Genomic DNA, 27,641 nt, shown 5'->3' on the forward strand with positions numbered 1-27,641 from the left:
TCGCAGTCCCAACACCTCCATCTTCTCGGTGCACCAAATGGCTGCTCCATTTTCCCTATCACCACACCACGGATGTCATTACAGCAATCCACACCAATATATTCTTCTGAATTATAGCAGAGTTTATTTTAATATTTTGTACAGCCAGCATTGGTCTCCAGGAATAAGTTATAATCTTACATAAGTGAGTCCCCCCAAACCCACCCTTAAGGAATGTTCAACTTTCAGCATTTCTAATTTAGAGGGAAATTATTTATAGGGTAAGATGCAGTCTGAAGAATGGAAATCAATCTTAATTTGTGAATAAAACTCCTCAGAAGTTCTCAGGGTTTACTTGCATCTAATTGGATCCACGAACAAGCACAGAGGTCACGTCTTTCAGGACTGCACTGAGAATACAGTAATCTCGGGGACAATTTTATTTTCTGATTTTGGACAGGGTTTTGATTCCTTTTTTCCCCTACTTCATGCCCCACTGTTCTGCTATGCAGATACATACTTTACAGTCTAGTACAATCAACGCTTGTAACAGATTTTCCAAAAGGTACTCGTGTGCCCATGCAACACCATTTATTCGGTCGTTCTCAGCACCACTTAAAGCATCTTCATTTCTCACCGCGTATTTTGTTTCTTTAACACAGGCCAGAGGAACGGACCTCGATATCGCCTTCAAGCAATAAACAACACACCAAACAAATAAATACTTTAAAATCCTTTTAAATGGTAATGACGTACATACTCTGTTCCAGTGCAGAACCTGGTTATCTCCTAGGTAAAAAGCCCTCTAAGGACAGCTTGTCAGCAGCAGACTAGGAGCCTCAACTCACCTGCTTGCACCACTCTCCTCCCATTACTCGAGTAATGGGGGGTTAAATGAGCAATAGCCCAAGGGGAATTCCTCTCTCTTCCATGCTCAGAGAATAGCCAGTGTCCGATATTAAGCAATTCACATTCTCTAGCGCAAAGCAAAAAGAGGTTGTATAAACATTTTCTTCTCCTTCTCTGAAAAGCAAGCCCAACCCTGAAATAGCTCAGTCAGTTCAGGGAAACACCAACCAACAAGCAACGAGAGTCCAAGAGCTAGCCACAGGGCTCACAGCTTTTAATGCCCTATTAAAAGAAGCCCTCCTGGGGCTTCCTACAGACCTTTCAACCTCAGAGGAAAGCGATTTCACCAGGAAGTCCCTCCTTACTACACCCCTCAGCTTCACAGCTGCCCCAGCCTGCATACACCAGCACACCAACACACCAGGGGGGTTTGTACATGGTTTTTAGACAACCAGTGCATGTGAGAAGCCCAAACACTGAACCCCATCCCCATCGTTGGTGAGAGTTTTACTCGTCCTGACTGAAAACAAGCAGGTGAATACTTGCATACTGGTGGATCTTATTTAATTAAAGAAAGGTTCAGTCAAGTCTTAAAGCCTTATAACACCGTTTAAGCTGAAAACAAGGTCTGGATTCAGAAACTGAACACTCCTTCCTCATTATTTTGAAATCTTTCGCAACAGTGATTAGAAAGTGTAAAAATGCTTTGAAAAGTTAGTATTTTTGATGTCAAAAGGAAGACAACCTCGCTGCTGCGTTGCAGCTTCCTTTCCTGAAGGGGACAGCCAATTTTGGCGAAAGGAAACTCGTGGGGAAAACGTTTTGTGTTTCCTACAGAGAACAAAACTGTGGCTAGAGCTATGGAACCTTTCACAGAAAATGACCCACTGTAGCACCGTACTCCACAAGAGCATCCTAAAATGCTTTACAATACAACAGAAGTAGTACACTTACATGAATGTTATATACCTGTCCAAGGTATGTTTTCTGATGCCACAGAGTGGGGGTTTTTTTCCCTTTAAGAAATTATGTCCCCGTTAGAATAAAGCAAACCCTTTCTTTTAACTGTTCTTTTCAACATGTTCTATATATACAACCCTTAAAATACACTTAAAAATAGCTGCACACATTTTGTATCATTATACTAGAGAAGGGCAGTCCAGACAGACCATGCTTCTCAGTATGTTAAAAATTGTAAATAAAACCCAACCAGACTCGCTCTCCTCCGGTACCCGCGTTGGCCCAGAGGAGGGAAGGGAAGGAAGAAGCAGTTTTAAAATGGGAGTCTTTCACAACACACGCTACTTACAAATCTCAGGTTAATTTCCTCAAGCAGTTTTGTATCAACTCCTTTCTTAAACATTTCAGGTCACACGCTGCCATCTTAGCAATGAAATCTGTTGCAACATGCATGTGTCAGCTTCCCACTCAACCAACTGCAACCCTGAGGATTTTTCTGGCCTGGTAGAATGAGGAAATGTAATACAATTCCTGAAGTATGGCTGGTCCTCCATTTCAAAACTCCACGTGACTCCCTCGATGGTTCTTGGACACACACCCACACTTTTTTGTTTTTCCTCTAATACACATTTCCCTCTAACCAACATGCATATTTCTCCTCCCAATCATCCACATCTCGATGTCCCAATGGGACAATCCACGTCATCCATCCAGAGGTTTTCCCAGGTAGACCAAAGTCACTTCTGTGTTACCATAAACAGCAGACACTGCTGGATACAGGCAAACTTTTGGCAGTCCTCTGAAGGCAACTCCCAAGAACTCATAGCCCCTCTCAAACGCTAATGTTTTGTCTTCCATGTCCAGGATAACTCGAATCCTTTCACCTATCTGGAAACAGAGACAGGAGGGGGGAATTAAAAAAAAATTAAAAGAGTCAGCATATTCAAATGGTGACATAAAAATAAAGCGTAGCCCGTGTGTAACGCAGCAGGTAATTTTAAAGCAAGGCTTTCCTGTTTCACATGGTTGCATTACTTTTACGACAGGAATTTCTCAATTTCGCTCAAATGCACTAGGATCCCCAGTGCCTCCGCTACCCATTTCCAGGGGGCAGCCTGTATCTAACCTCCCACATGATAATGAACATAACCCTTCTCATACCAGCACACCACGTGCTTCAGCATACTGCAGAGTTTTGGGAACTTTGTAACGGCCCCCAAGTTACCTGAACTCTGTATTTAGCTGTTGCTATCTCCAAGAAGTAACTGGGCTGTGAACAGCAATTTTAAAGACAATGGACCTGTTTTAGACAGGGAAGTGCCACATACAAAATACACCAGATTACACTACTGTGCAGGTGCTGTCACTGACAGAGGTATTCCCTCACCGAGGCAGAAGGAAATTCCAGTACAAACCTTAGGCAAAATAAGTGTGAAAAATCTAAGTTACAGATACATATATACACACACACACACGAGTGAAACAAACACTAAACACTGCAAGAGACTCGGATCTAGGAATGCATGGTGGTCCCTGCATTCATCTAGCATACCTTATTTCAGACATAACTAGAAGTCCCAGACACCAGCAGCAAGCACAGCACGACACTGCACAAACTTCTGACTCCTCACCAGCCAGCCCCAATGCTAGGGATTTCTTCCAGCCAACACATTTTTCTTCTAACCAACACTAACAAACACATGTGTTTCCTTTAAGTTTGTTTTCTAGGAGCAGATCACTGTACAGGTAATAAACACAAAATACTCCAAAGGATCACCAATTTGAGCTCTCTACAATTTTTACAGAGAAAGCAGCAATTGCGTTCACCCTTGAGCTCCCACATGAGCTGGGGACTCTCGGCTTCAAAACCTTTCCTCACCCTGTTGCTGCAGAAAGGCCCAGGCAAGGACAGCAGAAAGCAACCACAAAGGGTTGAGTCTGGAAAGTCCTGACCCAATTTGCATGCCAGGGAGCATTCAAACGGAAAAGAGATCTAAATGTCTTTAATTACACTAATTTTAGGCATTACTCCCGAAAACAGCAGGTATAACATTCAGACAGAATGAAGTGCTTAGCGGTGAACTTTTACATGAAATTTAGGAATATCCGATACAGGTTACTACACAGATCTTCACCCACAATTGAAACATAAGCCAATACTCACACTAAGCCGCAGCATTACGAGATGAAAATTCTACAGCATACAGCTTAAGTCGCAACACGAGGAAACCCAGCGGTCAAAATGTGTGAGCAGCCAGAGGGACAAAGATAAACACTTCTATAGGGGAAAAAAGGGAGAGTGGCACTCGCTTTTCAATAGCGTGAAATTATCTGAACATCACATCCCAGCCAAGGGATGTCACCTATGGGAATGCTGCCAGTGATCAAACAAGCAGCACTCAGCACTGCTGCAGGCCTTTGCAGGAAGACTCCTACCTAAGCACTAACCTCACCTCACACTGCCACACAACAAAGGGGTAAAATACCACAGCCACTCGCCTTACTGTGCGGCAAGTCATTACTTCAGAAGGCTACAACAATCTTCTCAGTTTTTACCTCAAAAAGCAACACAGTATCTAAACAGACACCATGTGAGATGTGCTTCACATTCAATCTTTGAGATAAAAGCACAGAAACAACTGAGGGTCAGGTGCATTGAACACCACGCACAGGTGTAGCCTAAGGAAGCAGTAAAGGAAGGGGGACAGGCCTCACAAGCCAGAATCATTTGCCTTCTGCAGGGAAGACAAAGAGACCCAGAAGCAGGCATCTAAAACAAATTCACCAGACAGCCAGGACCCGTGAGGGAGGAGGTTCTTGACTGCCAGCTGCTGTCAGTGGAGCTTCCAGCCCACACCAAGCCCCGCTCACCTGGTATTTGGGTGCGTTGTTGCACTGGGGGAAACTGCCGTTCACCTCTCCATTATGCAGTAAGTTATTGTCCACCAGGTTCCAGCCCCAACTCTGGTCATCGCTGCCCAGCAGGGCCACATAACCCTGACACTGCATGGCTGCCCGCTTCGTGGCGATGCCAATGACAGCCACTGTGCCCAGCGGGCCCTCCCACCACACCTCCCAGGCGTGGCGGCCCTCACTAAAGCCAATCTTGGTCCGTGCCCCGTCCGTGCTCTGGGCGATGGGGTTGCGGTGTAGCGTGAAGCCATTCTTCTTAATGTAGACGTTCCGTGAGCAGTCGTTGGTGCTGAAGGCGTGGTGGAAGGCACGGACCTAGGGAAGAAGAAGGGGGGAAGATAAAATCCTGTCATGTTTTTCAGGGCCCCCCCTTGGTTTCCAATGGTGGCCGGGCCCAGCCTAGGGGAGTGTCCCCAGGCGCCTGGGGGGCTGCCGAGAGGCTGGGGAGGGGTGTCCCCGAGGGGCTGGGGCAGGGGGAGTGTGCCGGGCTCACCTTGCCCTTGTAGGTGGGCACGTTGCAGAGGATGTCGGTGCGCAAGGCCTCCTCCGCCAGGCAGCGGGCCGCCAAGCTGCGCCACACCTCGCTGTTCTCATCGCCGTGCAGGACGCGGTGCCACAGTTTACAGACCAGCGCGCAGCTCCTCAGCTCCCGCAGCTCCAGGTAGGAGAACACAAGCTCCAGCACCCGCCCCGGCAACCGCCAACCCGGCCCTCCCGCCGCCGCTCCCCCGCTGCCGCCGCCGGGGCCCGCCGCCATCGCCGCTCCCTCACCCCCACCCCTCTCCCGGGCGCCCCGCGGGCGGCGGGCCGGGACGTGGGGGCCACGCTGTCCCTCCCCTCGCCGGCGACAGCGGTGGCGGCGGGCCCCGGGTCGAGGGCTCTCCCCTCCCGCCCGTCCGCCCAAGGCCCTCACAGCGAGGGGGCGCACGCGCCCACCGCCGCCATCACAGCCGCTGGCGGCAGCCGGCCCCGCCCGCCGCGCATGCGCAGGGAGCGGCCGGCGGAGGTGAGGCGAGGCGGCGCGGAGGGCCTAGAGGGGTGGGGGGCGCTGAGACCGCTCCGCACCCCGCCGTGACCGGGTGCCGCAGGCGTTGGTCACGGGGTTCCACCGCCTCTGGGGCGGCTCCCCCGGAGGAGCTGGCTTGCCCGGCCCTGGGGTGGTTGGCTGCCAAAAAAGGCGGGAGTCGGGCCTACCGGGGCGGGGGGCTGCGGTGAGGGAGAGGGCAGTCGGGAAAAGGCGACCTCAGTGCGGGCGGCTGGCCGCGGGTTTGAGACCCGAGTTGCTGTTAAGACGTGTGGTGTTTTCTGTGGTTTTCTGTAATCGGCAAGGCTGAAATTTTCCTGGTGGGTTTGAGTTCTAGCTGCTCTTTAGACGAGGCTCAACAAAAATCACATGCAAAACATAAAACGATTAAAAAACCCCCAACCAAACCACAAAAAGAAACCCTGTATTGCTGAATAATGCAATAAAACTGTAGAGGTTAAGGTCGCCGAAGCTGCTGCTGGGACAGCCATAGCTCTGTCCTGCGAACCCCACGTTGCTGTCTGCGCCCCTACCCTGGCATTAGCCTTCCTTTTCCTGGCAGCATGCTAGTCTGTCCAAAACTTGTTACGCTTTTGTGTTGCTCTTCCCCCCCCTCCCCCCCCCTTAATTTTCTGCTGATTTGGTCCTGTCATACAGGCTGCTGTGGGTGGTCGTGCCAAGGAAGGGGCCTGAAGAGTTGTAAGCTGAATGGGCATGCTTTGAGGCCCAGTTAAATGTGTCACAAACCTTGCCTTAAACTGGTAATGCTTCTTTTAAAAAGATGCTGTTGTTTCTCCGATTATGCTTTACTGTTTACCAGTCACAAGAAAATCACTTTCACTTTGGGAACACAAAGTACACACGCACAACAGTATAAAATTTATCCACACAAATCAAATGTAGCCTTTTAAACAGTAATTAAGGCAACTGCTTTCAGCATTATTCAGTTTATCCCACTCTCACCAGCACAAGTTTCTTGCACCAGGTATTGCAAGACTGCTGTATGAATTGATGTTAGGTGCCGACTGCCCAGCACCTCGGCAGCTGGATGAAAGACAGATGTCTGCATGTGCTCTCACCCAGACCAGAACAATGTGGCTTCTCTGCAGGCAGACTACCAATTTGCTATCTTCCCCTTGCTCCTTCCCGGTATGTCCCATTAGGAACCGTGCCCCTGTTTGTCGGGCATGCTGTGTCCTTACACGCTGAGGAAGCAGCTGTCACCTAGGCAGCAACATCAGAGCAGCAGATTTACTCCATGTCCTGCACAGGTACATATGCCAGCACCACTGCTGTTCCACGCCATTGTGGCTGATGTTGATGCTGTTTGAGCCAAAGCTTTTTTTGCATATTGATCTGTAGGGTGCCTGTTTTAATCAGACACTGGAGTTTCAAGTAGTTTGCATTACAGTCAATGGGATGATCTTGTTGCTTTTATAAGCTTTCTGCTGTCATGAGGCCAACACCAGCTCAATTCAGGGTTTTTATTTTTGTTTCAGAGGTGTGCCTGAAACATGGCAGTCAAATGGACTGGTGGACATTCATCCTCTATATTGTGCTTGAACGTAAACACGGAAGGGCTGGTGGCTTCAGGCGCGGAGAGAGGCGAGCTCACGCTCTGGGATGGGGGAGGCGCTCTGGCAGGACAGCTCCAGCTCCCGAAGGCAGACGACGTGGCCTCTGTGGTGTTCTCTCCCCGCTGTCCCACCAGTCTGTACACCTCCCACGGAGAAACTGTCAGTTTGCTGGATGTCCGATCCCTCAAGGAACCTGTTGAACACTTCCATGTGAACGAGGAAGAGATCAACTGCCTCTCAGTGAACGAGACCGACAGTTTCTTGGCTGCGGCAGATGACTCAGGGGCAATAAAGGTTGTGGACTTGGAGAACAAGAAAGTCAGACGGTCCTTGAGACACTCAAACATCTGCTCCTCTGCTGTCTTTCGACCTCAGAGGCCTCAAAGCCTGGTTTCCTGTGGACTGGACATGCAGGTGATTTGTATACAAGTAGATGGTTACTAGGGAAGTAAAATGGTAGCTAGCCGCCTGCATAGTGAGGCGCTAATAGACTTTCACCACGAGTGAGGGTGTAGAGCCTTCAGTCACTGGAAAGCTCCTTAACTATTCCAAAGTAGTTTTGGGGAGAAACTTAAGTGTTGAGGCTGTTTGTGCCATTTTCTACTCAGCAGCTCCCCTCCCTGGTTTTATCTTCCTTAATATTTACAGTCTAAAAGTGAGCGGGGTGGGAGGAAATCAGAATATGATGCAAAGCTGTCCCTAGCAATCAGCTATGGCTGCAGATGAAATGCAGATGATAGTTAGGAAAAGGCAAAACGCTTGAGGCAGACAGGATGCTAGCAAGAATACTTCACTACAGGTAGATAAATATCTTTCCAAGTGGTATGTATCACTGTAAGGACAAGTCGTTTTTATAGTTTATCCTTTGTAATGTTCTTTGCCTTTTACGCTTCTGTCTTCTCTTCAAGAGGAAACCTTGTCCTTTGCACGCCACTCTGAGAAAAACCATGCTAGGAGTTAACAGAGTCTTGAGTTATGTTGCCAAAGCTGGCCACCCAGAACAGCTTTTCAGTAATTTCTTTCCAGTGGTTGAGATCTGACCACATTCCTGGTTTAGCCCAAGAATAAAACTATCACTTCTACAAAGGTTTCTGTGGTTCTAGCGGTATTAGGGTGAAGTTTGCTTTGACACCGTTGAGCAGTTTCACCCTACCTTCTTAAAACCAAAGTGCATCTAACACCCATTAGAACAAGTACATGCTGGTATTTAGTATAAGTGGTATTTTTCCATATTAAGCAATTTTCCATATAAGGTCCACAAGTATATACACCCAAATAGGGTTTGATGGATGGAAGGCTGCCAGGTTTAGCTTTGCCAAATTTTCAGAAATGTTCCAAATTCTTTTTTTCTTAGGTTGACTGAAAGATGGATGTAGGATTTTTTATCAGCATTGTAAGCATTTATATACTGCTTCTGTGCGACTGACTTGTTATTTTTTGTGATTTTTTTGTTGTAGTACGGTTTACTGTACCTCTGCAGGTTGTTTTTTTAGGTGAAAGTCAGTACCCCAAAATAGTAGAAATTCATTGATGTGGTTTTATACAATGAAAAGAGCATTTTTCTGCATTGAGGCTGGCTTTAAGATACATCATTTCACAAAGAGAAACTGAGCAGCAATACTCTGAAATGCTGTGCTGCAGAATGTCTTTGGACGAGTTACAAGCTCTACGAGCATCAAAACATGTTCTGGGCTCACATGTCAAACCCTCAGTGAAGCTGCAGCTGATGGGAACTGAAATTTAGGTTGCTGGAGTCTTTTCAGAAGTTCCATGGAAGCAGGAAAAACACCATGAGGACAGAAAATCCTTAGTTTGCAGAAAACTTGTTAGCACTTGATGAATTCAAAAAGCTGTTGCAGTGCTGTTTGTGATGAAAACGTTAGGACCCAGCCTCTCTGATTTACTCTGCTCTGCACAGACATCGTGGAATGCTTTCCTTGGAGATTACTAGTGGAGGAATACTTTTATCATCAATTCAGGTCCTACAAAAGTATCGAAAGAATTGTTTTTAAGTGGCGCAGTATAAATCTGTAGTACGGGAATTGCTGAATGAGAGCCGCAGGGTTAATTTGAAGGCACAGTTATTGCTTCATGAGGGGCTTGGAGGTGGGATGGCATTTTAAAAGCAAGTCTAAAATCACAACCTCCCCCCATCTCATGAGGAAAAGCACGCCCTACCTCAATATGGTAATAGCACAAACCAGATCTGCACATTGGATATATAAAAAATACATATATGTCTGTTAAAAACAAGGGCATGAACTACTGTTTGCCTTTTGCTGTTCCACTTTTCGAACACATTCATGGAAGTGATTACTTTAGGACAAATATGTAGCAGAGGCAGAACTAAAATTCAGAATGATAATGATCTCTGTTTATTGCTAGCAGTTCCATGTCCCTCCTTTTAAATAATTGATGTGCAGTCTATCATGATTACTACTGCTGAGATGAATGCAAAAGCATTTAGAACAGCTTTTTCATCCATTTTGTGGTCTAAAGGTCTGAGTCATTGCCTCTGCTGAATAGGGCAGCATGACAGTTTGGAAAGCATGCTGTAAAGATTGGCCATATTTCTCAGGTGAAGTTCAGCCGCTCTTCACAACATGTCTGGCGTCTCTTGAGCTCATGCATAGCCTTTGCTCTGCTACATCAAGAAGTGTGGTTGGGTTTCTTTACTGTTAGAGAAAGATCTGATTTTATGTAAAATGGACAAATCAGTGATTCATATGTTTTTTTCAAGGTTATGCTGTGGAACCTGCAGAAAGCTCGCCCCTTGTGGACCACAAACCTGCAGGAGTGTGAAACGGAGGAAGACAGCCCACAGTCAGCTGGCCAGCTCTTTAACCCACCACTTGCACATTCCCTGACTGTCGCATCGTGCGGCAACATCTTTGGCTGCGGAGCTCAAGACGGTAAAGTTAGGATATTCAGAGTCACTGGTGTCAAGTTTGAACGTGAGCTGGAGTTTCAAGGTCACAACTTGGGAGTATCGCAGGTCCTTTTTATGCCAGAAGCATACTGGTTGTTGACCGGAGGCAATGACGGGAAAGTCTTGCTCTGGGATGTCAGCAATGACGTTGGAAAGCAGCAAAAAAGTCCAGCAAAATCTCTGCAGAGAAGGAAGGCCCAGGCACCTGCTTCCACCAGGAAAGATGGGAAGCTCAACAAAGTGGCTTCAAATGAACATGCTAGAGTTTTACCAAAGCTAACCATTGAGCACGGAGAGAAGGTGAACTGGATCTCGTGCGCAGAGCTGAAAGGCTCCAAGAGAGTATTAGTTGCTGATCAGAGTAGTTCTGTATCTGTGTATCCATTGCCAGAACCTTAGACCCCGAGATGTTGAAAGAAATTTTTGGGGGAAAACCACTTCTCAGAGCATTTGAAATGAGTCCATGTCCATCCGCTGAGAGTGAAGTGAACAGGGAAACCTGCTGTGTCCTTCAGAAGGGGAAGGGTGTACTCTGCAAGTACTCGTGCTGTAACTGGCCTCACATTATGTTGGTATTCACTGCAGCTGTTTCTTGCAGCATTGGCAGTTTGCTTCTTGAATCCAAGTGAATCGAGTTTCAGTATATTTAGGAGCAACATTAGTTCATGACTAAGGTTGGAGCAAGAAATTCATGCTGACAGGGACACCCACAATGCTAAATGAGGATGCTGAGCAGTAACAGAGATGTCATTGCTGAGCTGTTTGCATTTTGATCTGTTGCGGTGCTTGACGTTACTCTCCCCACACTTAGCTTAAATTGGCTGTAGCGGAAATATATTCTTCATTAGTTTGTCAGCAGCTGCATATAAGACTAGAGAAGCGTCAACTAATGAGTAATCAAATTAGTTTAACTGCCATTGCCAATTGGATTTTTTCACGCTGCAGTAAACGAAGGAGCAGGGGAAAATGTACCATCTGTTAATGGGTCGGCTGTCTTACGCATTTAGTTGTTTATCCCAGGGAAAAATAACTATTACACTTGTCTTAATAAATGCTTTCTCTCTCACGGCTCCCTTGTGCTTAACTCACTCTAATTTTGCCAGACTTGCAGAAAATTGTGTCAAGAAGTGCATTGTACACCTCATCACAGGGACAAGGCAAAGGGCCAAAGGCACTGCTCCTCCTTGCCCAAATACTTCCACTGTCTTCCCAAAGCTTTAGAAATGCAATGAGCAGAACCTGGCTTGCTAGAAATGTCTTTTAATTCGCAAGTTGAAGGTGGAGAGAATGGAACTAAGAGGGAATGCTGCAGCTCTTGGCATGTTCAATTCATGCTAGATTTCCCATGGAATGGGCAAATAAATAAAAGGAAAAAGAAAAGCTTTTTGTTTTTTTTCTCAGGCTGACCTTAACCTTTCACAAAACTGAAGGCCTGGTACTGGCTGAAGACCTGCTTCACTGATGTGAGGTTTGTGCTCTTCTTTCACCAGCTGGGCTGTTACCAGACACACATGATCTATCTGCCTTCTTTTTTTTTCTTTTTGATGGAAAACTTTCCATGTCTTTTTTGCATACCCAGCTCCTGAAAATCATGAGCCAGTTGTGCTGGCTGGCTGTCCTTTACGGAACAGATTCCAGCCGTCTTGGTTTTGCTCAAAGCAGCTTCCTTCATCCAACTCTGATTTTACCATCATACCATTTGTTTGGGTTTTTTTTAGAAAAGCAATCTGCTTGTACAGCCTTTAACAGCAGGAGACTTTGGCCCAAGACACGAGCTGGTGGGCAAATGAAGCCAAAACACAGCAAACAAGCAGAATAGTGGAGGCACCCCACCATTGTGTCACCTCTGAATTAATTTATGTACGAAGACAGCCAGGATCAGGGGATCAGAGGAAGCGGCCTGGGTGCGTAGTTCAGTATGTGATATGTTCATGAGCATGCGTCTTTGCACCAGTCACCTATATTTGGATATAGCATCTATAAAAAGCCTTGGTACAAACAACCTCCAGCAGGAATTAGATCCCCTGTCCCTGTTGTTGCTGCCTGCTTCAGGAAAGAGGATCAAGCCCACTCCAACTTTTATTTCTTCTCTTCATGTTCTCCGGGAAGATGGCTAAAACCAGCATCTCTCTGCGCTCCCTGAACGAGGCATTAAACAGGTCACGAAAGGGTTGTGCTAGCACTACGCTGAGGGACAGGGAAGGATGAGGGGCATAGAGGACTGGGGCAGGGGAGAGGAGACAAGGCTGGCTGTTAGTGTGGTGAACCTGTGCTTCCTTGGAAATGTTCTTGGGTAATTGGATGTAAATCTACATCACGTGTATAAAGGAAGGGAGTTGCTCATGAGCAGTCTGTTCCACCTTTACTTCTTGGGGAGGGAAGGGGGACAAAGCCACGAGCTGCACTGTTTCGTGACCACTGTTCCGGCCAGCCCTGAGGCCTGTTGGTCCTGGTTGTTTGCACAATTGTTCCATCAGTAAAGGCCTGTCGCTGCGTGAAGTGTTGCCGGGTGATTATGAGTAACGGGAAATTCGGGTTCGTACTCTGCTATGTTGTAAATGGGAGATTTGGGATGAACTTCTGAATCTGGGAAAACGCCTCACAGTCTGGAGGGTTCCAAGATAGGAAGTAAGTGGTTATTGTTAACACCCACCCCCACCCCACCCCCCCCAAGAAGAAGAAAATGACTGTCACTGAGGAACTGGGACATAGGTGACGCAGATTCACCCTCCATTGTCAAAGCCTGTAGTCAGAAGAGAACGCTTGGCCAACAGGTTCATTGGCTTCATGTAAAATAATCCAGCCTGCTGGCACCGGTCCATGTGTTCAGCTGCAGCGCGACAGCACAGTTGCTGGTAGATGGTGTCTCTGCCCAGCCGGGCAGGAAACAATTGCAGGATCAAATATAAGCCATAAGCATGGCTCTTTGGGAGAAAGAGTTGAAAAATTCTCCACAGTTAGAGACAGGCAAGGCAGTGATCCCTCTCTGTGGATTTTCACATACTACCTTAAAAGGTGCTCTGCAAATAGTATCAAGCAAGAAATTTTTAAGTCAGCTTAGGTGTCATACACATAACTCTGGTTTACCTGTTCTAAAAATTATGACTGTCTATCACAAGTATCACAGCTGATGGCATGCAGTGCTTCTGTTCATGCAATTAATGATTACAGACTAACACCAGCTGACAGACTCGGTAAGAATCTGCTCCTCTGGCCAAGATACTAATATTGTTTTGCCAATGGCTTTTATGATTCTGATTCACACAACGGTAACCACAACAAAAAAAAAAGACACTAGAGACCTGGCCAGAGAAACAGAAACGTGGGAACCATTCCTGAAAGAAACAGTGAAAATTAAGTCTGTGGGGAACTGATTGAAGAACCAATGCAACAGCTCTAAAGTAATGAAAAATGTCGTTTCCTGTAAATGTCTGAACTGTGGAAATAAGGTTACGTAACCAGCCATGCTTTCAGAAAAGTGGGAGTGCTAGAGCTTGTACTGCAAATCTTCCAAGTATGTTCTGTACGCTAACAAGAAGAGAAGAACTGTAAAAGCTTCCTGGTAAAGAATGGGGATGTGGTTTGTGCATGCACTAGACAGAGATTAGAGGTCACCGACTCAATGGTAACTTCACTTACATGAAAAGTGTTTAGAGCTTTAGAAAGCAGGAGGTTTAATCCATTCTTCCTTGTTTCATTCAGAATTTTGCTCAAGAGACAGCAGCACTGATTCTAACCGAATTTAAAAAAGCTGTAGAAGATTAGTTACGGACATCAGTCGTACCACGGTGTAACCAAAGAGACATTTTTAGAACCAAAATTAGCAAACGCTGAAATGTTTGCTACAGATCCTTAAAAAGACCTAAGAGTAATTTACAGACAGGCAATACACTCCATATCAAAAAAGTGCTGGAAAGACAAAACTGTCAAATACTAAATCATTGGACTAAAGGCTGCTGAAAAACAACTACAGCACTGGCAGTAGCGTTATGATCAGATCTTTTATAACTTCACTATTATTTGCAGAGGAGAAAGCTCACAAGAATGAGCCATTAGGAAGCTTATTTACCTCAATAAAAAGCTGCAGATCAAGGAGCAATTCATAGGCAAGTATCTCCCCCAGGACAGCACTCATTATCCACCCAGCATCCTTGAAGAATAGATTCATTTTCTGACAATTCCACCTCCCTCTCTCTAAGAATGCTTGCACCATGTTGCTCCAAAACCTCTTATGGTTGGAGTTTCTGCGCTATCCCATTGCATTATCCTGTTAGATTGTTGTTCTCTGCCTGCGCAGCTACAGATACGAAGTGGATCTGAAAGTTATTCACAACAAATATGGAGCCACCTCACCTCAGCTTATACACTTGCTCTCTCTGTGCTGACAGACTCAATACTGTTATGACTTAGCAGCTCTTCCAATTCGTCTGAACTATCTGCATTTCTACATCACACAAGCTCAATTTTCCAAGTACAGTTCTATTTTAGTCCTAAAATTCTCTTGGCCAGCACACGCACACAAATACATCTAAATGGGTGAAGCACCACCCCCCCAAAAAAAGTTAGTCCAGGAATGATGTGCAACACAAGGGACAATAATTTGTTGAAATCCAACAGCCAGTAAGAACTCTGCCCAGTTTCAAAATCTCTGCTGTGACTCAGCAGGAGACAGAGGGCTCTGAGAAAGAAAAATCTTCCTGAAGCAAGCAAAGTCCTACCAAGGTAAGATCAGGATGTACGCAGCCTTCACAAGACCGCAAAGGAAGCCTCCTAGCCTGAGGAAACAGCAGCAAATCCTTAGGCAAGGATCTGAACAAGCTGCGAGACAGATGATGAATTAAGGTTAGGGCAACTTTTTTGTGTTTTTTTTTTTTTTCACCTGAAAGCTACTGGGTATTTTGTCCTTACTAAAAAGTTCAGCCAAAGATAATTTCTTTACTGAAAGTGTGGTCAAACATTGGAACGGGCTGCCCAGGGAAGTGGTGGAGTCACCATCCCCAGAGGTGTTCAAAAAACATGTAGATGTGGCACTTTCGGGCATGGTTCATTGGCCATGGTGGTGTTGGGTTGACAGTTGGACTTGATCTTAGAGGTCTTTTCCAACCTAATGATTCTATGATTCTATAAATGAAACAACAAACACGGTAAAGACCTTAATAGAGTGTTTAACACAGGTGGTTTAGAATCCAATTCCCTAAACATTAGATCAGTACTATAATAATAGTAACAGAAGCAGTGGAGCAAACTGGGGGTGAAAAAAGAGGCATTAGAGGAAAATATGTAGCGTCTTGCCCATGATAAAATGTAGCAATGGCATAGTTTTCGTTCAACTGATACAGTCTGGAGTTCTGCCAGTAAAATGCAAAGAAAAATCACAAAAATCTATGAGGAGTGGCTGGTGCTCTGCTAGTAAATTGCTTGTCAAGCACGTAGTGCCAAGGTGTTTGTTCTGTTCAATGTCAAATGAAAACGGTTCAAAAGATCACGACACTACAAGTAAAAGCAGAAATCATCTCAAAATGTATGAGAGAAAAAAAAAAGTGCCACTAATATTAATGCAAAGACCTGAAGCGATATCTAAATACGAATCTAGCATCTGTATTTACAAGTTACAAGACCTCTGCACCAAGGAAGGGCCAAAAAGGCCTGGGACATTTCAAAAAAAGCTTAATTTCTAGTGGTGTATATTCTCCTACAGCTTGGGAGGAGCCTTAGGATGGGATCTGGAGCTGTTACAGTGCAACGTGTCATCTGATGTCACCACTGGTTGATGCTCAAGTCCTTATGAAATGCTCATGTTTTCCACCCCTCAGAGTAGAAACCAAGCTGCAAACCTTGGAGGTTCATTTCACAGACCTGGACTCAAGCTTGCAGAAACTGGCGCAGAAGTTTGAGCTGCAGGCCGAGGTGTTGGAGAAGGAGATGAGCCAGGATGCCCCATGGCCGTGGGCACCTGAGAGGTGAGCACAGGGAGGGACAGACTGCTCCTCGCCCCCGTGTGCACAGATAACGCTGCTGTGACTGAGGATGCGCCCCAACGCGAGGCTGTGTCCTGACGCAAGGCTGTACGACCCACATCAATTTGCCTTTCTCAGTCGGGCTTGCTGTTTACTGCGGAAATGGGCAACATGAGGTAAAAGTACGGTTCCTTTGATGGTTGTTTCTTTAAAAAACAAAGCCAAGCACACAGTCTATGAAATAATCACGTGGTTTAACAAGTGGACAGCAGGGACATCAAGCCTGTTTGCGTAACTCCGTCCCACAGTAAGTGAAAGGAAAAAAAACCCAATTGCTTTCCGCACACGGTGGGAAACAGGCTCTGGTCAGGCTGCCTGTCAGCAAGGAACGATTTACGACTGAAATACGGTTCGGACAACGGAACTGCAGCGCGGCGGGGACGGAGAACTTCCCCGAGGCCCCGGCTGAGGCGGAGGGCGGTCCCTAGCCCCGTGACGGGCCTGCCTCCGCGGGCTGCGCCGCCTGAGGGCCCTCGATCTCTGTCTCCCGACAGGCTCGCCTCGGAAGAGGAGGAGCGAGCGGCCGAGCGGCACATCTGCGCGGGGCGCAACGGGCGGGCACTGTTACGGCGGCGGCCATTGCGGGAGGCCGCGGCCTTACCCGGCGCCGGGCCTGAGGGCCGCCGCGGCGCCCCTGCGGAGCTGCAGCCCGGTGGGTGCTGATTCCTTGCTTTGACCGCTCGGGGAGCGGGGCGGGGGGGGGGCAGTCTCAGCCCTCTGGCGCGTCTGTAGCGGTGGAGCGGCGTCCCTGTGTGGGGGGCCCGGCGGAGGCATGTGGGGCCGCCCTGCCCTGCCCTGCCCTGCCCTGCCCTGCCCTGCCTTGCCTTCCCCACGCTTGCCCTCTGCTCTGGACATCCGCATCTTGGGGACTTAGTAAGCTTTATTTTTTTCTGTCTATGTACGAATTGAAATCAGCCTAGAACAGGTGTACATGGACTTACTAGGCCTTTTTAACAAACCGTCTGTAAAGCTGTGTATTTCCATGTTATCTAGCATACTTAAAAAAAAAAGAGGATTTGTTTTATCAACAAAGGGAGAACAGAAACAATAAAACCTAACTTAAAGTATATTTGTCTCCATGTCGGGTTCCTGTGTGACTGAAATTGTAGTCCTCCTCTCGGAAGGACCTCCTGTCTCTGTGAAGCTGGCTGTTTTTAAAAAACTTGTAAGAACTTTAGTAAGTTCCTGCAACTTAAAAAACAGTATGTTTATCCATTTGCTCTGTGTGTCTTTTTATTTTCTGATCCACAGTATTTCTGGGCCAAGTGGAAGAATTCTGTGAGGAGCGTTGGTGATTGAAAGGCTGGATGATTCCCACCATTTTAAGTCGTACAAGAAGATGCTGAAGTGTTGAATGCATTGGTTAATTCTTTGCTTACACTAACAAAAAGTATTTTGACTTTTTTAGTCCCAGCTTGAGCAAATGAATGAATGAGGAAGAAGCTCCTCTCCTCTGATGCATCGAGATGTTGTATTTCACCTTCAGAACATGCTGGAACCAAGTCAGTGCCAGAAGCAGCTTTTGAAGGACACACATATACTGAAAAATTGACTGAATGGAAGGTTAAGGTAACTGTGATAATGTGTCACTAAGAAAGAATGAATGCTGGAAGAACTCTCACCTTCTTTCCCCCCTCTCCTTAGCACCTCCTTGCTATCCCCGAAGCACAGGAAACTGCGGTAGGAAAACCTGCTATGGTTTCTCCGTGACTTCTGGAAAGACCTGTGTCTTCCTCTGAAAGTTGAGTGCCTCTCAGATGGTGAGCAAAAGTAACCACTTCAGAAGACTTCTTAAATCCACTAATGTTTTCATAAAGCAGCTGTGAAACTGAGCATTTTCTATTTTCTTTTGTATTCATTACAGGAAGCAAAATACATGTTTCTTTTTGCTTTCAGGTATTGGTGTTGTGTTAGTCCTGTTCCTCTACTGCGAGTCAGCATGTCAAAGAAATCAGAGGCTCTGCTTTCCTTGTCTGACTGCCTCTGCCAAATTTGCATGGAGATCTTTGTGGAGCCTGTGACGCTGCCCTGCAACCATACCCTCTGTAATTCTTGTTTCCAGCTGACAGTTGAAAAGGCCAGTCTTTGTTGCCCTTTTTGTCGGCGTCGAGTCTCTTCCTGGGCACGATATAATGCCCGCAGAAATACTCTTATCAACTGGGAACTCTGGGAAAAAATTCAGAAGAATTACCCGAAGGAGTGTGAGTGTAGGATTAACGGACAGGATTTGGAAGAGGAAAGTAAGTAAAGTGTCACTTGTCCTGGGGTGTCTCTGCTTTCCAAAATAATTACTGTTGGTGGACTTTGGACATTGTGAAGTAAGGAACTGTGTGCAGACAGGCTGTGTTACTGCTAGAAAATGCAGTGTCAGAGCTCTCCTGTGAAAGGGGCTTGCAAGGCAGAGAAATGGCTGTTCGTGCCTTTTTCGTTTGTACGTTATATCATCTGGTCGTTTCAGTGGCCATTTGTTCAAGCCATTTGTGCAGAGCATTGGTGTGTGGCTGCCTGTCCTTGCAGAGGCAGTAATTCAGCACTGGTACAACTTCAGCAGTAAATCTGTGAGTGGAGTATTTGTATGTGTGTGTATTTATCACTGTCAAGGAAGTGAAGTGTTTAAAAGTTTTTCAACTCTTAGATGCTGTTAATTACTTTGATTAGAAATTCCAGGGCTTCAGTCTATGCAAGAATCTCTGAGCCTAAAATTGTGGCCTCAGAGAAAAGAAAGTGAAATCTGATTAACTCTTTGAAGAAGGATTTTGGGGTTTATTATGTTGTAAGCTCCCTTGAGGGAGGCTAATTGGTAGGTTGGCTTTACAGCACGTTGTTCCACTTGCAGTATTATGAAGTCTTTTTAATTGCAAAACCCAAAAGTTGTGGCCAGCTAACACAGTGCTTTTTTACTTGGTTCCTTTGTAACACAAAGTGCTTTTTTTTTCTCGTAGCACTTGATTTAAGTCAGATAATTCCTGTGACAGGGTATGGAAGTCAGCTTTTGTTAAAATCTTGCATTGTTGACTGTTGGGATCTTGCTTTGTTCCTCACTTCTTTTTTCCCTTCCTTTCCTTTAGTCTGTGTCCCCCTTCCGCAGCACCGGCTAAGCAAGCCTGGGGAACTGAGACAGGAATATGAAGCAGAGATTAGCAAGGTAAGTCTAAAAAAATAGTTAAAAGCATTAATGCTTGTATCTAGTTATTTTAATTGTTACCACAAACAGCTGTCTTGTTATTTAATGAGTGGTCGATCCTGGTTGCTCCTGAAGCATAAGTTAAATTTTTATCCTTTATGGAAGGTGAGAGATTTCATTGGTTTTGACATGAGGTGACTTTTCTCAAGTTTTCTTCTGCTGGTTGATCTGTGCCTCTGTGGTGGGTTGGTGTCTGGCGGGGTTTTGATAGTGGGGGAGGGGGCTGCTGAGGTGGCTCCTGTAAGGGGCTTTGAGAAGCTCCCCTGGCTCCGGTTTCGGACCTGCCTCTGGGCAAGGCCAGGCCAATGGCATCTCTGTGAATGACTATTTAAGAGTGAAAGAAGTGGCTGGTTGCTCTCTTTGTTTGTCTGTGTTGGTGAGTGGGTGAGAGAAGGGATGGGAGAGAGACAACCCTGTGGACACCCAGGTCAGTGAGGAAGGAGAGGGGGGCTGAGTCGGAGCAGAGGTTCCCCTGCGGCCCATGGTGGAGTGGCAGCTGAGCCCCTGCAGCCCATGGAGACCAGTGGTTGCCCAGAGGTTGGCCTGCAGCCCGCGGAGGGCTCCAGGCCGGAGGAGCAGGGACCGGGCCCAAAGCAGGCCGTGGCTCCGAGGCAGCCCACGCTGGAGCAGCCCATTGGTGGGAGGGCGGCAGCCACAGGAGGGACCCGCGCTGGGGTGGTTTGTGGGGAGCTGCGGCCCCTCGGGAAGGACTCCCGTTGGGGCAGTGGGAGGAGGGCTGTCTGCCGTGAGAGGGACCCCGCAGTGGGGCAGGGGAGGGCTGCGAGAGCCCCTCTCCCTGAGGAGGAAGGAGCAGTGGAGACACCTTGTGCTGGACAGACTGTGACCCCCATTCCCTGCCCCCTGTGTTGTTGGGGGGAAGAAGGAGCAGAGCTGAGCCCAGGGAGACCAGAGGGGTGGGGGGAAGGGTGTTGTATTTAAAATCTGGTTGTATCATCTCTCATTCTCCTTGATGGTGGTGGCTGTTTGTATTAAATGTATGTCGTTATCCCCAAGTTGAGTCTGTCTTTCGCCCATGACTGTAACTGGTGAGTGAGCCCTCCCTGTCCTGTGTCTCAATCCTCAAGCCTTTTTGGTTGTATTTTCTCCTCCCCATCCCTCAGGGGACGGGGTAGGGGTGAGTGAGTGGCTGCATGAGGCTTTTGTTGACAGCTGGGTGGGCTCAAACCACGACAACCTCCTACCTCACCCTCCCAGTCAGCCCAGTAACATTGCTGTCTTGTCCCTGCAAGTAGATGTTCTTTTCTGTCTGGGAAGCGTGCAGAGGTACTGACACAGCAGAATGCCAGGCAGGTCTCTGTTAGTCACTACCTCGTATTTCCCAGAACTCTGCAGAAGTGTTCTTTCAGGCTTAAAATGTCACCTTTCACTGTCTGCGTCCCTGCCCACACATACTAAAATGCCTTTTATAGGTTCTCAGATGCACATAAAGTATTTTGGACTAGCAAATGTGAAAATTTGCTGCTGTTTGGTCTTGTGCTTCCCTTCTTGGATTTCCCTCCTTATGTAACAGACCACAATTAGATGAGCTTCAGTAATGAACATACAGCATTTTCTTTCTTTCTTGCTCACTCCCTGTGTTCATTTGAAATTCAGAAAAGATTTTAAAGAATGCTGTGGCATATTGAATCATGGACTCAGGCTGTGGTGAAAGCTGAGACAACTTTATTTAGCAAGACCACTTATTTATACCCAGTCCCCCTCCCTTTCAGTCCTTCTGGGGATTTCCGCAGCTCTGTCTTATAACTATCCATTGTTCTTTGTGTTGGCTAGGTGATCATCACGAGGCGTGGGTTTTTTTATCTTGTTACTTCAGCGGATTACTTTCCCACGGTTTGTTTGCTATCAAGGCCTCACTGCTAGCCCAAGGGCTGCGTAGTGCTGATAAGCCGATGTCCTTGAGCTCATCACTCCCCACAGAACCCTTAATGTTTGCCTGTTTAAGGATCCTTCTTCTTCCAGTTCAGACATGGTAGTAGTAAGAATTACAGTTGGAAATGGTGTGAGAATCTCCTTTCCCTGACAGCCCTGTTGCTGGCTGTTACAGGAGCAGGGGGAGAATGTGAAGCAAAGGATTCTCTTTTATGGCAGTTGGGGGACAAGACTGATTGGCAGCAGTCGTATCGATGGCTGATGGAGATGGTGCCCAAAAGCAATGAAATAAGTAATGGTGTCCGGTGCCAATCATAAGACATCAGTACATGCTTTGAAACAAACTCAGACTTAATTTATCTTGTGTAGTATTGCAGCTTGGCGCTCTTCTCTAAGGCAAATTTCCAAATGTCATTACCCAGCTAAGAAAGCTTTATTCATCCTTGAAGTATTTTGCTGTCCTTGTGGAGTTTCTGGTAACTAATTTATCAAGACGTCTGCCATAAGAAAGGCAAATATAAAATTCTTGGTCTGCTGCTTTGCATTTTGCATGTTTCGAGAGAGCAGGATTCTCTAGAAGAGAGATGTGCTGTTTTTGAGGCATCTTGTGCTAACATTGGGATTACATTGATATAGGCAGGTTGAGCAAATGATGAGGTCTAGCTGGCATCCAGCCTGATAAAGAATCTTAGTCGGAGTTTCTCTGTAGATCTGTGTATTTGGAGATCTTAGTGTTGTTACTAACATTTTGAAAAGGGGAGTAATGGAACGTAACCTTGCAGGCAAGCAAGGTTAGCAGTATAGTCTTAGAGAAACCAAGAGGTAGGTTGCTGTTAGGAAACTGAAGACTCTACACACAGTATCAGTTTGATTCTTACATCTTTGGAGACTTGTGTAATTAAATACTGGCTTTGAAGTGTTCAGAGTGTCTTTGTAAATAGCGGATCATTCCCATTTAAGGAGTGTCAGCTGAGAGGTTCTGGCATAACATGTGGTCCTGCAGTAATAACCAGATGTGTTTAAAAAACTCATTTTTTAGGTGGAGGCAGAAAGGCGAGCGCATGAACAAGAGGAGAACAAGGCAAGTGAGGAATACATCCAATGGCTTCTAGCAGAAGAAGAGGAGGAAAACAGATTGGCAGAAGAGAGACGGAGGGAGATGGAGGAACAGCTGAAGCAAGACGAAGAGTTGGCCTGGCAGCTGAGTAACAGCCTGGTGAGTTAGGATCAAGGGTGACAGCAGAAAATGTGGATATACTGCAAGCAACTTAGCCTTTTCAGAGCAAAAGTTAAAATTATGAGTACTCTCAGTTTATTTTAATTGTAGTTGGAAGCTGTTGTCAGCCCCCAGTACTTTAGATCCTTGATTGATAGTTAATTTTTGAAGAACCAGCGGGAGGGTGAAGTACCCCAAACATTTCTACCTGTCTGACATGCACTTGAAACATGTGCTGGATGTTTTAATTGTGAAACATTTTAAGGCTTTCTTCTGAATACTTCCTTTTCCCCATGATTCTAAAAATACTCAGTTGGAAGAAATTGATGTCTGTAACCTGTACTGAAAAAAGGAAAGTACGATGAAATTTTACCTTATGTTTTGGCGTTTTTTTGTTTGTTTTATTAATTTGTTTTGGGGTTTTGGTTGGTTGGGTTTTGCTACCTGATAATAGTCCCAATGATGAACCCTGTGTACTTATTTGAGCAAAACCTTTTGTCTCTTAATGCCAGATAACGGGAAGAGTACAGAAAAGGTAACATTTCTTATTCCATAACTATCCATTACTTAAAATTCTAGAATTCTTTGGACAAATGTAACTAATTCTGCAGCAGAAACAAAGTAGTTCTCTGGGGTTTCTCCAGCTTGTGTTGTGGTTTGTTTTACATAATGTTATTTTCACTTGTCATCAAAGAATGACGATTCCAAAGGATGTGTGCTCAGCAGTCCTTTACCAGCAGGCAATCTCTCACCTGAAACATCCCCAGCAAATTTCTGCAAGATGAAGAACAAACCAAGCAACTCTGGAGACATTCAGAAGTAAGTAATTCAAGTTTTTCTTCTTTAATTATTGGTCTGTTTCTTGGTATAGTGTCGTGCTCCTTACTTGGAATCCTGTAGTCCAGTTTCCCTGGATAGTCTGGGGCAAACGTAAACTGTTGCATGTTAAAACACCTCCTCATAGGATAACACAGAGGAGAAGGGAAATGTCCCCCTCTTGGTGTTTTTGTTTATCAGAATGAACCTGAAGATCTTGATTAATGCAAAGGACTGACAATTCAAGGAAAAAATGCTTAAAATACACTTCTTTTTTTTTTTTTTTGACTTTTAAGGTATCTGTCTCCAAAGCTTCATCATATGTTGGGATCAGCATCATTCTCTAGAACAACAAAAAGAGGCAGGAGTGACTCTGGCTTTGTGGTAACTAGAATTGTTTTGTTACAAATCTCAGTGTCAGTAATTACGAGTTACTTTCTCCTTGCTATAGGATGCCAGTCCTATGTTCCCCTTGCACATCAGTGCTAGGCAGTTTATCTTGCCCTTTTTGAATTACCTTCAGTATTCATGGTTCCTCAAAGTGGAAAGGGAAGAATCCGTGCTTGACAGTCCGCAGTGCACACCTGTGGCTTACTTTGATAGTTCCCGTGTTACAAGTGCCTCACCTGAATGTCTTCTGTGAGCTCTGGGCTGCAACCGATAGTGTAGCAAACTAAAATGATGGTTCTGTTGCTCACCGGAGGAGGTTGCATTCTGATTTTCATCATTCCATATGTCTGTCTGTCTGATCTTTCCTGTTAAGCTTCAAAAGAAGGTGAACAGGCTTGAACAGTTGGTTTGAGTCATTGATAAGAGGAGAATGCTGCAGTTGTGTTTTCTTTAGCTAGGCTTCTGTAGGTTGTTCTAAATATTTTTGTTATTATTAAACAATTATATTTTTTTAAAAAGGAGAAGAATCCAAATTAATATTCCAGAGTAGTTATGAGCAGCACAGCTATGAGAAACAAGATCTGCGTTTTCTTCAGACCCATGGGCTTTTGATAAATTGACTTTATTAGTGGTTTCTCCCTTTTCTGCAGGAAACCAGTAGCAACGAAGGCAGCAGTTCTGTGTGGCAGGACGAGCAAGAGGAAATGCCAACGCTGTCTCCACAGCTGACCGGTGTTACTAAAGATTCTGGTGCGAAGGATTCATTTTTGGAGTGGTGCATGACCTATTTCAGTGCCTCAGCTTCAGAGGAAACCGCTGCTGTCAAGCAGGAAGAAACACAGGGTCCAAATTGTCTAGGAGATGAAGTTCCAAATGCACTTCATGGAATCGCAAAAGGGGAAGGGTCTAGAACAGATCTTTGTAGATCCAAAGGAGAAGGTGATGGAATTGAGTCAGACAGTGGCAGTTTAACACATGTAGAAAGCCTAAACCATGAAAACTCTGCTGAAACTGGTACCCATATTCAGTCAGGAACGAGCAGAAGTGTAACATGTGACCTCCTGAAGGTGGCTGGACACTCACATGAAGAGGGACCAGAGAGACTGCAGAACACTGAGATGCTAAAAAGGAAGTCACTGGAGCCACCAGCTGAAGCAGTGGTTGACTTATGTGTGCTTGATAAGAGGAGAAGAACTTGTCCGGAAAGTTTAGAGGACCAAGGAGAGCAGATAAATGGTTTTGACTTGCAGATGCAGAAAGCCTTTGAGCAGGTGTTCTATGAAAGGCGTGTGCAAGAGGAGCAGGACAGGCTTCTGGCTCTGCAGCTACAAAAGCAGATGGACAAGGAGGAAAGGACACTGAATCGGCAGAAGGGCTCTCCAGATGAGTACCTTCTTCGCACCAAACCATCTCAGTCTATGAAAGACTCTTCTGCCAGAAAGAGAGGTTCAAAGATGGCAAAAGACTCAAAGGTACAAAAAACCCAGGCTGAAACAAATCATCGCAAAGCTCGGAAAGGTTCTGGCAATGAGAACTGGCAGTCCCCTACCCGAGTCCGAATGAAATCACTGGGCATCAAGGGAGGAAAAGTTCTGAATTGTGTGGTTAATACCAGTGATGCAAATGATATTTGTTCCCTGCCTAAGAATAAGCAAAAGACGATCCTTCAGATGTTTAAAAGCTCTGTTGCAGAGTAGATCGACAGAACCACTGACATGTGGTGGAATCAGAATTGAAACTGTGGCAATGCTTTCTCCTGTGTTAGGCAAAGCTTCCCATAAACAGTTTTGAAGTTCTTGGTTTTGAGGGGGATCACTTTGGGACACAGAGTCTTGTGTGTTTGGAGTTGTTCTCATAATGTATGCCCTCAGGCTTTAAAAAATTTTAATTGGTCTTTTCTCGACTACAGCTTGTTTTCGAGCATTGCGTTTATGTAAGTTTTGATGTGCATAATGTTAGTGTTTAAAAACAAAAATAACTGATGGTCTTATCTTAAAATGAGAATTTGGAGCCTTTTACAGAAAGGATGCACATTCCACAGAGGAAAGAAGAAAAAAATGAGTCTGTGTTTCTAGTTGTCCGCCAACCACAAGATTGAAGGTTCACGACTGCTGTTAGGTGGAAGTGTGTTACTGGAATTCAGGCTGTTCGTTCGCATGACAGTTAACAAGAGTCTAACCAGACAGCCAGTCTTGCAGACACTCTCTTTCCCTCTCCCTCTCAGCCACTAACTCCGTTCTTAGACAAAGAGGGAGAAACCAGGTCGTCCTCCTACTGCCAAAGCCAAGGATCTTTCATAGATGCCAATAATATAAGTGGTTCGTAGAGGTCACTTCTGCGGATCAGACTCTTGCTGTCGTTAGGAAAAAGATACTTTTGTTTTCTTATTGCTGGTGTTCTGCAACTATTCTTGTACAATTAATATTACTTATATTTAGAGCTATTTAATTTTCATACTCAAACTGTTTTGACTCTGATTAAAAACATGGAATAGTAAAAAAACAGTCCAGAAGACAGTTATAATGGAGGAAGTTAAACCAAGAGGGAAAAGCAACTGAAAACTGGTGTTGTCAGTAATGACGTAACTATAATTAAAGATTCTCATCACCACCATGCCTGGCTGTAACTCTCCTCCTCCATTTTTAGAGGGAATACCAAATACTGTCTTCCAGTGGGGTTTAAAACTAGCAGCGTTCAAAAGACGGACAATTTAGATGTGTGGAAAGCTGAGGCTGGTGAAGAGCTGACCGACTGCCGCTCAGTATTCTTGCTGGATTGTTTTATCTGTTGCTATTACCAGTTGCATCAGTATAGATCTCTTTCTGTTTGATCCTTACCTTTCTTTGGGTTGTCTTCTGTCTTACCCATGCAGTCAAATATAATTGTTAAAGTGTTCTTTAAGGCAGAGGTACTGACTGTTTTCATGCTAGTGACACGCAGCCTTTCCAGCCATGATAAGCATGTAAGAAATAAACTCTCCATTTTCAAAACAGATGACGAGAAAGAGTTTGGGGATTTTTTTAAAGTTTGTTCAGCCTTATTTTACAATTTCTGAAGTCTGATGTCTATTTTTAACTTACTCAAAAGACGGTCCCTGCTCTGGCACGGAGCTCCTCCTTCCCCGATCACATCTCCTGATGGCTGCTGCCTGTTCTCATGTATGGCACTGTGTGCTTCTCTTATTTACTGCTGTTTTGGTGTGATGGGTTGTTCAGGATTTCAGAGCGGGTTGGAAAGGTTTTGGAGTGGTGAAGGGCAGTTCCCAGCCTCTTCCCACGCAGGGTACCCCTGCAGCCACCTGCTGCAAGAACCCTGAAGTTTATGCCCAATGCAACTGTCTCTGCAGTCGGAGACAGTTTCTGTGGCCCTGGCAGTCCTGCTGTGCCCCTCTGAGGGGTCTGAATCTCTGCTCTGTGCTTCTCAATCACTGCCTTTAATCTAGCACAGAGTCTGAATCTGGAGTGTTTCGAACTGCTGGCCATTGGTATGTAAGAAATCATCTTGCATGTCTTAAAAATTCTGACCCTGGTTAGTTGCTGTGTTTGTCTCAGCTCAACCGTCATCATACTCCAGTACAGCAGTGCTGGCTTTGAAATCGCTTTTACGGACAGGTCCTGATATTTGGGAAAGACTCGGTCGAAAAAATAAAAAAAAAAGGAAGCACGTGTGGTCATACAGGCAAAAAATATCCAGATAAACTTTAAAGAGCTGAATGGAATGAAGCTAGAAATTAGATACGTATCCCCTAACAGCTTTGATCTTTGTTAGGGTTAATTTTCATCTACTGCTTTCATGGTTTTGGGGCTAGCTCAGTGTGAGCATTGAGTAACAGTCATAAGATAGGAGGCATTTTGTTTAAAAAATGCAGGAGGAGAGTGAACGGCTGTACTAGCTCAC

At 45.6% G+C, this 27,641-nt stretch overlaps 3 protein-coding genes across 3 annotated transcripts; 2 read left to right on the plus strand and 1 right to left on the minus strand.

Moving 5' to 3' along the window:
* Positions 1 to 101: 101 nt before the first annotated feature.
* FBXO45 (F-box protein 45) lies at positions 102 to 5,458 on the minus strand. The gene is made up of 3 exons (XM_086467907.1): positions 5,195 to 5,458; positions 4,660 to 5,016; positions 102 to 2,676 (listed from the first exon to the last, which is right to left on the minus strand). Exons 1-3 carry the CDS (start codon positions 5,456 to 5,458, stop codon positions 2,491 to 2,493), a joined length of 807 nt encoding a protein of 268 aa, XP_086324033.1. The 3' UTR covers positions 102 to 2,490.
* Positions 5,459 to 7,233: 1,775 nt separating this feature from the next.
* WDR53 (WD repeat domain 53) lies at positions 7,234 to 11,297 on the plus strand. The gene is made up of 2 exons (XM_009961651.2): positions 7,234 to 7,716; positions 10,043 to 11,297. Exons 1-2 carry the CDS (start codon positions 7,240 to 7,242, stop codon positions 10,628 to 10,630), a joined length of 1,065 nt encoding a protein of 354 aa, XP_009959953.2. The 5' UTR covers positions 7,234 to 7,239; the 3' UTR covers positions 10,631 to 11,297.
* Positions 11,298 to 16,850: 5,553 nt separating this feature from the next.
* On the plus strand, positions 16,851 to 26,738 carry RNF168 (ring finger protein 168). The gene is made up of 8 exons (XM_086468074.1): positions 16,851 to 16,900; positions 17,657 to 18,008; positions 18,145 to 18,488; positions 19,317 to 19,393; positions 22,362 to 22,538; positions 23,233 to 23,357; positions 23,651 to 23,738; positions 24,395 to 26,738. Exons 3-8 carry the CDS (start codon positions 18,188 to 18,190, stop codon positions 25,439 to 25,441), a joined length of 1,815 nt encoding a protein of 604 aa, XP_086324200.1. The 5' UTR covers positions 16,851 to 16,900; positions 17,657 to 18,008; positions 18,145 to 18,187; the 3' UTR covers positions 25,442 to 26,738.
* The last annotated feature ends 903 nt before the right edge of the window (positions 26,739 to 27,641 follow it).

Source organism: Leptosomus discolor, chromosome 7, assembly GCF_034619465.1.
Source record: "Leptosomus discolor isolate bLepDis1 chromosome 7, bLepDis1.hap2, whole genome shotgun sequence".
In the NCBI taxonomy this organism is placed as follows: domain Eukaryota; kingdom Metazoa; phylum Chordata; class Aves; order Leptosomiformes; family Leptosomidae; genus Leptosomus; species Leptosomus discolor.